Raw genomic sequence first — 11,961 nt, forward strand, 5'->3', positions numbered from 1 at the left:
GGGTAAAGGTGAAAATTAGAATGGTGAGCTTACGCGCATCAGCAATAGGGTGTAGGTGTGAGTGTTTGTGTGTTGTTTGGGCTGGGTATATACGTGTGAGTAATATGGTTTTGCGTGTGTTTGTGGCTGTGGGTGTTATGTGTGCTGATGTGTCGTTGCGTTTGTAGGTGTGTGCTAGTGGGCAAAACACCGTCAGAGTACTTACTCTGGATAGACAAAGTTTAGAAGCTCTGAATCGGTTTTATCGCACGAAACTTGTGGCTTACTTGGCATGGTCAATTATTTCAATTATGTTCTATAGGTATTACACGGAAACCTAAAGTTCTATCCGGGATTTGTTTCAGCGTGGCCTACGGAAGGAAACCCGTTGATAGCTACCGTAATACCCACTGTTATTGTATTGCTCATCTTCATCACCATACCTACAATTATTCTAGCCTGTTGGTATAGGAAGAAACGGCTTGAAGTGAAACGTGCCAAGGAAGAAGTAGCCATGGTTCGAATGAACATCCTTAAAAGAGTTCGCGAAGGTATTTAGGGCGTTTTCACTTTCAGTTAATATGTTGCATTTTCCCGTTTGACTAGTCCACGGAGAGAACAATGTATTGCATATGAATTTAAAACAAAAATAAGTACCTGATGCATGGGATGTAAGAAAAATAAGGGAGGTAAATTCATTTTATTCTGATATTCATTGATATACATTCTTATCTCTCTTGAAGTATTTCGATCCATCAAGTTTGTATAATACTTTACTTTTTGACCAATATAAAATTTACTTAGAACAACAATTCGAATGGAATACGCTTATTTCATTTATATAATCGGGCATGTCTTACAGTTCAAATTGACAGCAATATAATGAGACTCGTTTGAAATATATGTTCACCTTCGATCGACTAATTCCTTTGTCTTATGATCAGTCTCTAGTACAAGTTTAGATATGACGGATGCTGATAACAGAGTTCAGTCTCAAGGAGTTCGTTTTGTGGGGAATGTCCAGTATGTGACACTGATGATGTTTGCCGGGCTAGGTGTTCACCCAGAAACATCAGATCCAGAGGTATCAATCAATTATTTTCTTTAAATTCTGGTTATCTTATCTCTCTTTTTTGTTTTGTTTGTTTAAAGGGATTCAAATTAATAGTACAACAATAATAATATCATTAATAATAATAAAAATAATAATAACAATTATAAATCAAACAATTCATCTAATATAATACAGTGTAAACCGTATTGCCCATTCATCGAATACAAGTACATGATCTTGCGGCATACTCCATAGCAAAAAAATATAATTTATGTGAAATATGTTTATTCAAATATGAAATCACCGATGTAGGTCTCATTGCCAATGATAGGATTGTAATAGCTTCAGTGATCTGGATATCCAAATGCCCCTGACTTTAACTCATTATTATTCACTCATTCTTCCTCCAATCATTGGTCTAGTTTTTAAAACATTTTTTTCTCTCTTTCGTATGAAACCAACTGGTTTAAAATCCCTTTGAATCCTACAAAAATTGATATATTCAATATGCTCACTTTATGTTCCCAGTACATGGAAGACTTTATGGAGCATTCAGTTATCGTACTCTACCGAATGCTAAAAAAGAAGGAGAAAATGATAGAGTTCGTCAGGCAATTGGAAACGAAGAAAACGGGACAAGGTCGAGAAAGGTACGACGGAGTTTTTTTTTTCTGAAAGTACGTTATGAAAATTAATAACCATAAATAATGAATTGACAGCAGTATGATGTCCCGTTGAATTAAGAGGTTGTTTATCATGTTTATGTTTTTCAGTAATTTGTTATGAAAAAATAAGAAGAAAAAAAGAAGAGAAAACAAAAGCAACTCGGTAGTCAGACCCCATTCGTGAACTCCGTGATTATAACGTTTACTTTTAAATTAATAATAATAGTAATAATGTAGGTCTATAGCGCATTTCAGACCTGCAGGACTTTACATAAATAATATCATACAATATAAGACATTGCTTAAAATTACACTTAAACTGAACGTCAACATTAATCAAATACATATGGCACAAGTATAAGGAATTATCTAATTGAATGCTTCATTGAAGAGAAATGTTTTAAGTTGGGATTTGAAAAGTCCGAGATTATTTTGTGATTGGAGATTACTGGGTAGGGAATTCCAAAGGGCGCTATAGGAGAAAGACCTTTCACCTTGCGTCTTATTTCTTAGTCTAGGTACTTGAAGGAGCTGTAGGGTGGATGATCTTAGTGTCCTTGAGGGCGTGTATGGAGAAATGAGTTCAGATATATTTCGAGGCAAGACCGTGGACAGCATTAAATGTTATTACAAGGACTTTGAAGCGAATTCGTGATTTAATGGGTAGCCAGTGAAGTTCTTTGAGTATTGGTATGATGTGGTTGTGTTTTTTTGATCTGGTGACACGTCTTGCGGTTGAATATTGAATTCTTTGGAGCTTTGCTATATCTTTGTCCGGGATTCTAGACAAGAGACTTTCACGGTTATCGAGAAGGGAAGACACGAAGGCATGAATGAGGGTCTCAGTCACATTCTTACTAAGGTATGACCGAATAATTCCAATACGTCTCAGAGCAACTGAGACCTTGCGACAAAACCATGTTGACGTGTTGGCGCATGTTTATATTCTTGTAAAAAATGACACTAGATCACATACTGAAGGTAATGGCAGAACCTGGCCATTGACATCAAAGTCAGAGCCTCCTGAACTCGTCTGAAAGAAGATGAGACATAAAGCACCTCCATTTGGTGTCATTAAGTTTCAGATGATTGCTTACCATCCAGTTCCGTACTTCCTGGAGGCAGATTCCAAGACTCCCTATACAACATTCTCCCTCCCTGAAGACTTTAAGGAGAGGCTAAGCCTTGTGTAGAGAAAGCAAGTGCTCGAATAATGTCCTGAACTGGCGTAGTTTAGCAAATAAAGAGAATCGGACCGATTACTGATCCTTGAGGCACGCCCCAGTCACCCCAGTTCTATACTTTAGTCTAGAAACCAGAATGTCTCGGATAATTATTAAGGAAAGCATGCATGTTCTGTTTTCCGGAGTGTGCGTTTGTGGTGCTGCATGACAACCCCCCCCCCCCCAAAAAAAAAAAAAAAAAAAAAAAAAAAAAATGAAATGAAATGAATAAATAAGTTAAAAAAAAAAAAAAAAAAAAAAATCAGAAGAAATAAAATAAAAAAGACGTTTTTCTGTCACTACCTACACTGTAGTTTCCGGATGTGCAAATTTTTACTTGTATGAAAGATTATTTAAAAAAACTCAATAAAAAGTACTGCATGCTCAAGAAATGTTCACCATTAATCGGGTACAATGCGCAACAATTCCTAACATTAAGACATACGGTTTTTTTTTACTTTCTTTTTGTAGGGAATTAATTGCATCCCTGTTAGCAATCACGTTCGTCAGTGAATGGAATTCAATTGTCTTTACAGAGTAAGTTCATTTTTTCTCACATTTCTTTACATTTAAGCATGTACTATATAATTTTCTTCCGTGGTTGCACTGTTACAGACTACAGTGCCACAACATATTTTTCCCTCGTTCTATATCCCATGGTCATTTGAATCATCCTAGTTATAGATAAAGGAACAATTAGTGTTGTCAAAGTTTTACATAAATTTCGACTCGGGCTATGTACACTATTTAACAAGATGTGTCCCTCGTTAGATAAGTGGTGAGACAAATAACAAAAATACCACATAAAATTTAAATGTTACGGAAATACCAGAAAAAAAAATTAAGCAAGCTGCATTTGAAAAACGCCCCTAAAAGGTCATTTTGTAAAGAATTACAGAGTTATATAAAGTGTATTCTAAATCGAAAGTAATTAACAAATCAAAATAATTCATATACGTTTATAACCATTCCGTTGTGTCCACATCTATGTACAGTCATTGATGAAGATCTGTAATCTCCAGAAACAAAAGGAAACTGACAAACCAAATTCAGCAATACAACCAAAATTTCAAATATTCTTGTGCAGCACATTTTAAAGAAAAGGAAATCTATAAAAATGGCACGCTTGCGTCGAAGAAGAAAACTGGAAGAATATGATCAATGAAATTTTGAGAAAAGTTGGACGAACAATAAGAAAGCTGAAAGTATTTGACTGTCCACTGCGAACAAAATTTGATATGACCCCCAAATATTGTACAACACCCCTTTTTTCCTGCCCATTCGACACTGAAATCCAACAAAACATCTCTTTTGAGGTCTCATAGGACAAATATCTTATCTATGATATAATCATGACAATATTTGAAAACCTATATTATATGTGCTGATATTGAAAGAGCACCTGACATTGCGATGGACTAGATGAACGAGAAAAAATAAGTTAAATACATACAGTACTGGGGAAGTTGTACAGATGTGACAACACACAGCTTGGTTGCATTGCCAGTGTGATGATCTAGAAGCGCGATAGCTCAGTCGGTAGAGCGGGGGATTCGTATTCCGGTGACCCGGGTTCGATTCCCACTTGGTGCGCAAGTGCCCTTTGGTAAGGCATTAATCCTCATTACCAGGTCCTTCGGAGAGGACCTTAAGCCGTCGGTCATCTGGTTGTTTGCTTACAAGCATTCATGCTTTCTTAGCAATCAGGTAGAAAATCCCCACCAATCACCAATCTAGAAGCGTGGGCTAGGGCTCTTGGCATAATTAACTTAATGTCTATTGATTCTTATCTTCATGTTTCATTTATCCCCTTTATTCAATTTTCAGAGTGATGACCGCTCTTGTTGAAGATGAAATCATGGGGGCATCTGAATCCAGAAGGCCTCTGGACAAACTATTCACAAAGTAATAAATCAATCCTTGGGTTGGGTTGGGGTTATCATTGTCATGCATGAACGTAATGTACAGTGATTATTAATTTACGTTTAGAGAAAACAATAAATCGAACGTCATTATGTCAGAATCATAAAGTCTTATATTAAGCTTTAGGAAGAGACGTCAACTTCGGATACTAAACCAATTCCATTAGTAAAGTCTAGCATATCGTTGTTATGCAATTATCTTGGACATACATCTAAACTCTGCATCATTACGATTGTATATCCTCTCATTTAAGAACTGAATCGGTCACCGAGAAACTGATCAGCAATTGGTTTTCAATCTGCATGTTCGAGTACCTAAAGGTGAGGCCTGTTATTCCCAACTCAAAAAGAAAAAAAATATATATAAAGGTATATACCCAACTTCTTCAGTATCAAATTGTAGTATTAACTTTCAGTTTAACTGAAAATCATAGTTAATGGAGAAAACCAGATTTTTGTAGTTACCAATTTAGCATACAACTTGTATATGCTCCTGCACCCAAAATGCACTAGTTTTAGTATTAAATGATCATGGATTAGATTTTTTTTTTCCATTTAGGTAAACATGCTCTACGTACATAGGTCACTTTCGAAATTTGATCGTGGTATATTGAATGTAGCATTGCGTAATGTTTGGGTTTTTTTTTTTTCCTTTAAGAGAACTTAAAACCAAAAATACCTATGAAAAATATGTGTCATGGCTATAAAATAGAATTAATCAATAGCGTAGAACGTAATTAGAAGGTAGTGTATATTGTACACCATTACATTTTTAATGTTGAACTCACTCGCGCACAGTTCTTTCTATTTACTTTCTCGTTTCATGTACTGCTTCAGGTATATGGACTCTATTCATTATTCATGCTGTACCAAGCAATAAAGACCCAAGCTGAGAAAGGTCCTATAGATGCTGTGACAGGGGTTGCGTACTACACGCTGGAGGCTGATAAACTCATAGATGAAGAGATCGACTTTCATTCTCTTGTACGTTCACGGAAATTATGATACTTGAGATTATACTGGTAGCAAAATTCCCGATAGAACAAAACCAATTTTAGTCATATAATATACTTCGGACCGTATTTGTATATCATGAGGGGTGTCCTTTTATACTATGGACTTTTTTTAAATGGAGGTCCTCGTCTGAAAAAAAAAAAAAATATTTGATCTCATTGTAGGTTTAAAAAGTCTCTACGTACATGTAATTAACAATAAAAGCATAAACTCTATGAGCGAACAGTCATATCGTATGTGTTTTTTGGGGTGTGTTTCTTTCTAGAAAGTCAACAAGAGAAGTACTTTACTGATACCTCAGGTTATACATTTGCAATGAAAATACAGAACTCTAAAAACATATCTTATACTTTCGTTTACATTGCTATTGATGTAGAACATCGATGTTGTTGATGAAGACGGCCATACCTATGTTCGAGTAAACGTTTTGAATGTTGATACCGTGAAGCAAGCCAAACAGAAGATCCTAGATTGCCTTTGGATGAAGGGTTTCTGCCTGCTACCGAGGGATGTTGATGCAGTTGACCTTGGTGAGAATAATAATAATACAGGGCAATCAGAATAGGTGTTGAATTTAAGCTGACATAAATTATTTAAAGACGTCTTCTGATACTAACGTAAATTCTGACGCTTATGTAAATTATTTCATGATGCCGAAAATGAATATGTATGTACCATTTACAGAAGAGAAGAAAACCCACAATGGTAAAGCACGGTAGCTTGAAAGATCAACAAAGTATGTGGTGGAGCCTAGCGTTAGAAGACTGAATTGATCAATTCGGAAAAAAGGCGCAATAAACGGACTACCAGAACAAAGGACAGGCGTAGATTAAGCAATAGAGTACCAAGGTGCGACGTCAGTTGCCATGGTGTCATGACAGGCTGGTTCTAAACAGAGTCGCAGCTGACGATCGTCTGTACATGACTTTGGCTTGTCTGAAAAAAAATGCTAGTAGTGATTAAATTCCCATAGCAGCCATTTTCTCTTATGGGAAACACACGCTTTCAATCGGCGGGTTCATATGTTTAGACCCAGGCCGCCATGACACCATGGTAACTGACGTCATCGCTTCGGTACTCTATTCTGTGTTTAATGGGGAAGGTGTTGATTCTCATGACACAAATTTCGTGGTACCTGTAGGGCCGTAATATTAATCAAATTAACTTGAATAGGGATGTTGAGGCATTTCGTGTAGGCGTTCTGACTGCCAGTATTTAAATGAAACAGCAGTATAATAAATTCAACTGAAATGCCCGATACACAACAAAATGGATCATCATTCTGCCGATAAGATCAATACTTCACGTTTCATATTTAGTTATCCAAAGTGAATTTTCGCTCGTATACATTTTTTTTAAGTTTGGATCGAATCTCCTGAAAGCTATACTTTGCTTCAGGATGTTGACGACATGTCTGAGACACAGAGCAAGGTCATGTTCAATACAATGAAGAGCTACGGGGTTCGTAATGGTTTCTTCTACCTTATTTTGCGATAACTATTATAAATCCGGATGTTTTATTTACTCACATCATAAGAAAGATGCTCACTCATTTAAGCAATTATAAACCTGTAATCATTGTAAGACGGCAGTAAAGTAAGTATGGAGTAAGAATGAGTAAGTAAACTTCAATAATGAGGCATTCTGACGGAATAATTGGATTATCCATATCTACCGACGCACGGGTGTTAAAATCACCCACACACAAAAGCGTTCTGTACATGTAAATATATTGACATGGTGCATGGTTGTCAATTTGAAATGATTTACTTGAGTTTGATAAGGATCCGCTAATTAATTTCCAAAGCAAATAGGGGCAACAGTTTGTTGATTTGTTTTTGAAGCCAGATCTCCTCACGACGTGTACTCGTTTGCCAACATGTACCATTTTGTTAATCCTAAAGTTACTGGTCTTGTTTTTTTTTTACTTTACCCATTACTGTTTTTTGCTGTATCCCTGCAATATAACTTCAGTGTTCCGAGGAAGATGCGTAATATTGCTTTCAGTTTGTATGCATTGGATTGATATCTTTAGGGAGTACCGATCTACTGAGAGAGAGAGAGGTTGAATATTGGTACATCGATTTTCAACTGTCTTTCATTTCTTAGATTAGGAACGGATCTCGTGTTGCACTGGTAGGTAAGAACCAGCTACCGAAAGCACCTGTCAATGGCTACCAAGCTCTTGATGTCAAAGAATTATCTTCGAACACATGTAAGTAAATACATCTGAATATTTTAAAATGTACCCATCATGACTTGTGCTAAAAAAAAGGAAATGCCTTCCTTAATCACCTGTGAATCTTCCCAGAGTGAAAAAAACAGACCTTTAAATTTCTAGTCTCGAATGATTTCCATATCAATATATAGAGAAAATCGTCAAACATGACATATTACAGCACTCATTGTCGGTAAATGATGAACTCAGTATGAATACTCTCAAGTACAGAGAATTCGACTTTTTTTAGCCTTGGCTTGTATGTTCTTCTTCTTCTTCTTCTTCTTCTTCTTCAAGTTACACTGCCTCCTTCAATCCTGAAGATTCTTGCAGTATTGTAGTACCGGGGACCGGCAGGTGCAATACACCGGGTGAACACCCTACTCTTTGACGAATAGTGTATTGGTTTTAACGTGCATAGGTTGTGACTCTCCTATACACGGGACCAACATTTGCGTCCTTTCCGATGGACGGAGTGATTTCCAACTGCATTCACATCTGCACTGAACACAGCGGTGAGGCACGTTAACACACAACGCTAGCATCAGTTTTTTTTGTTAGACGTCTTCCGGCATGCTGCGGGACTCGAACCCACGCACGTTGAGATCTACGATCTTATCCGGAACAGGCGCTCTAACCGACTGAGCTACACTGCCTCCAATGTTATCGTCATCTGTTGAAAAAAACCTTTGAATTCATATAAATTTTAATAAATGTTTCCTTCCCCTCCCTCAGATGAATCCTTGATACCTGTATCAGATGAGACGAATCATACATCAGGACCATCTCTACAGACTTTGAATGCTGTCCATTTGAAGGTTTTTAGCTAGAATTTTGACATTCGTACGGTTTTGCGTTGTTTTATCGTGTAGTTGTCTTTTTTTCTTCGTATTTATATCAAGAGTTATATCATATTTGATTGCAGGAGCGCCAATCCACGTTTGGGATGGGAGGATGGGCAAAAGTAAATCAGAAATGTCAAAAATTGCAACATTTTACGGATGAAGCTTGCAAAAAAAATTAAAAGTTTGATAGAAGGCATATATTCGTTTGGGGAAGGGCAAATCGATATTCCCCTAACCGTCCCAGGATCGACTCTGCTTGACTCTATCTTCACCCTATATCTACAAAATGTGTATGTAGGCTGCAATTTATTGAATGCGTAGATGATGTATGTTTTCGATTGACTGTTTAAATCGCCCAGATTGATGCTGAAGGGCCAACAAGAAAAGCAGTCAACCTGCCTGATAACATCAAAAGAAAGAGAGCAGAGCTTGATCGGAATCTCGCTATCCCACACATGCTTAAAATTAAGGTGAGTTATTGTATCTCCGATGTAATGGTAGTGGATTCAGTATCTTCTGCTGGAAAGAACACAGTGTCCAACAGTTTATGCCACAGTGTGTTCACAGTGTGGCACACAATGTGAAATCACCTTCACACTGCTAAACTTGATTACTGCAACAGTGTGAATCACATATTCACATTGTCGACCAAGTGAACACGCTATAAACAGTCATACTGTCTAAGTGTTCACATTTTGAAAATACATGTATATTCACACTGTTGAATCCGGGTGTTTTAACAGTGGAAATAATAATTCACACCGTCCACTTTGTGACCTTACTGTCATCTGCATGACACTGTGTTCTTTCCATCATGACTGTGAGGACACGAAGGGAATAATTATGAAAATTATATGATTGACCGTTGCAATTATATACTTAATTTCTCAATTTTCCATTTCGAAGAAGCGACGGTTCAGTATGTATATGTGTGATAATTGATTTGAGTACCGATCCAAAGAAGCCGTTATGACTCGGACCTAATAATTACCATCAGTTATCATCAATATATTTATGACCATAAGGCCCTACTATGTTTGTAAGTGTTAGCGTCGGAGCATTACTCGCATAATCATGATCATCACCATCACCACCACCACCATCACCTTCATCAGTATCACTGTAACTATGATAGTTACTCTCTTATCATCATAACATTTCATCATTAAATTTGGATGTTGTAATGTCTGTTCAATATAATTGTTGATTTGTAGGCATCAATAGGTCCATACGTAGATGGAGTCTTTGAGGTTATGTTCAAGAAACCATCCCGGATCCCTTTACCTGTAAAGCATCTCTTTGACACGTTTGATGACCTTGCCGTCAAATACACCGATGGGAAATCGTCCAAGGAATGCGCGCAAAATTGGAAGATGAATTGGTGAGCCAAGTTCTATATAGTATTATTATTTTTGTATTACGTTAGATATAATTTTGAAATAAAGCACAACATCAAAATGCATCAGTATCAGGGATTTCAGACACACTTATCATACAACCCTATGCTTGAAGTTAAGTGTTTTAAATCTAACCACGAAATTGTGGTTTAAACGCACTTGTAATGCAGGCCCATCTGTAATTAAAATGACTCATTGTGCACTAGAGTTGGACTTGATGAGGTTAAATGTCATTTGTTTTGTCTTGTTTAGTCCATCAAGTCCAAGTCTTTTGTTGGTTTTCCATCCAGGATTTGCGTCATTAACAATTATTTGTGTTCATTTACATCCTTTACATCAGATTTTTTAGATTTTTTTTTTCTCCTCCTGATCATTTTCCATCGTTGGAGCAAAATATAAAAGTAAACCTTAACGCGAAAACTCTGTCAAAAGATAACACAATGTACCTTTTGTTATACGGAGGTAGCTCTTCCCCGAAAGTGCCAGAATATAATATGTTTTGTTTTATATCTTGTCGTTTGCCCTCATTTACTCTCTTACGTAGCTTGTCTCGCTTCTGGTGTCAAATACTTACCAACCTACCATCTTTGTTTGATATGCCAAGATCAGAAACGGCTGATCGATGTGTCATCGCTGTTGCTGAAGCCATTACAGATGCAGCTAGGACCACCACGCTGTCACAGGTAAATATACCCATCATGCTATTAATCTTCCAGAAAGTATGTTTGATACCAAGTTGTCCGTTCATTTCGTTTTCTCCTTTATTTAATTAATCCACAGAAAAAAAAAATCTCCACTCTCAGTTAATTCCCAATGTTCTGCATAATTGTCATGTGAAAATAACAAATGATGTTACAACTTTTTACTCAACATCCGCATTTGACGAAACGTTCAGCGTTGAACTTGCGTTACCTCTGTGCAGTTATCAAAAATCCACTTGCTCTTGCGTTGGAATTTCTCCTTGATGAACATTCAGGTGGGGCTATAATCAAGGATGTGATCACTGGAAACGATCGAAAAAACACATCAAATGTGAGCAAAGAGGTTAATTAGAAAAAGGCCTTAACTCAAACCAATATCTTATACGTTCATTATTTTTTTATGTATGGTCGGCTATTATCATCAGAGTGAATCATACCATCTACCCTACTACAATGAGCATCCGCTACAGCGGCAGATGATGTCTGACTACTGCTCCCTGATATCAAGCCAACCAAAGGTCAAGTCAAGACTCAAGTTAACAAGAGCCTGTTCCTCAATCACAAATGTAAGTTAATTAAAGAATACTTCCCATTTTTCTTTGTTCTCCGATTGTTTTAACATGCCAGCCAGAAGGGTGGAGTTGTGGTCTCAGCAAAATTGTTTCACACGGTCACGTGCTAGGTTTTTTAGGTTTTTAGAACAACTGTTCAAAATTGCAGTCTAGATTCAAATAGTTTTGTCCGTTCCTCCATCCTTCCTTTTCATATGACCTCTTTATTGACAACACAGTGCATCTCAGGTTAAACATTTCGATACATTGGGCCCTTATCTCAGAGCAATTGCTTGGTCAGTCCTTGTTTATACGGCACCTGCAAGGAGTGACATTTGCATGAGTAGTTCCACATGGGGTAAAAATTGTTCAAAAATTAACTATTTTGTCTA

General features: G+C 36.9%; 1 protein-coding gene across 1 annotated transcript in view; it reads left to right on the top strand.

Moving 5' to 3' along the window:
• Positions 1-11,961, top strand: part of LOC129280946 (plexin-A4-like) — a 54,489-nt gene that overhangs the window by 38,225 nt on the left and 4,303 nt on the right. Inside the window, exons 21-35 of the mRNA XM_064111854.1 lie at positions 302-530; positions 924-1,063; positions 1,562-1,683; positions 3,393-3,458; positions 4,749-4,826; positions 5,098-5,164; positions 5,681-5,827; positions 6,234-6,387; positions 7,218-7,318; positions 7,967-8,072; positions 8,811-8,893; positions 9,280-9,390; positions 10,135-10,301; positions 10,862-11,000; positions 11,444-11,584. Of these exons, the coding sequence (XP_063967924.1) occupies positions 302-530; positions 924-1,063; positions 1,562-1,683; positions 3,393-3,458; positions 4,749-4,826; positions 5,098-5,164; positions 5,681-5,827; positions 6,234-6,387; positions 7,218-7,318; positions 7,967-8,072; positions 8,811-8,893; positions 9,280-9,390; positions 10,135-10,301; positions 10,862-11,000; positions 11,444-11,584 (1,851 nt within the window). The remainder of the gene's footprint in view (positions 1-301; positions 531-923; positions 1,064-1,561; positions 1,684-3,392; positions 3,459-4,748; positions 4,827-5,097; positions 5,165-5,680; positions 5,828-6,233; positions 6,388-7,217; positions 7,319-7,966; positions 8,073-8,810; positions 8,894-9,279; positions 9,391-10,134; positions 10,302-10,861; positions 11,001-11,443; positions 11,585-11,961) is intronic.

Source organism: Lytechinus pictus, chromosome 17 (genome assembly GCF_037042905.1).
Source record: "Lytechinus pictus isolate F3 Inbred chromosome 17, Lp3.0, whole genome shotgun sequence".
Taxonomy (NCBI): Eukaryota; Metazoa; Echinodermata; class Echinoidea; order Temnopleuroida; family Toxopneustidae; genus Lytechinus; species Lytechinus pictus.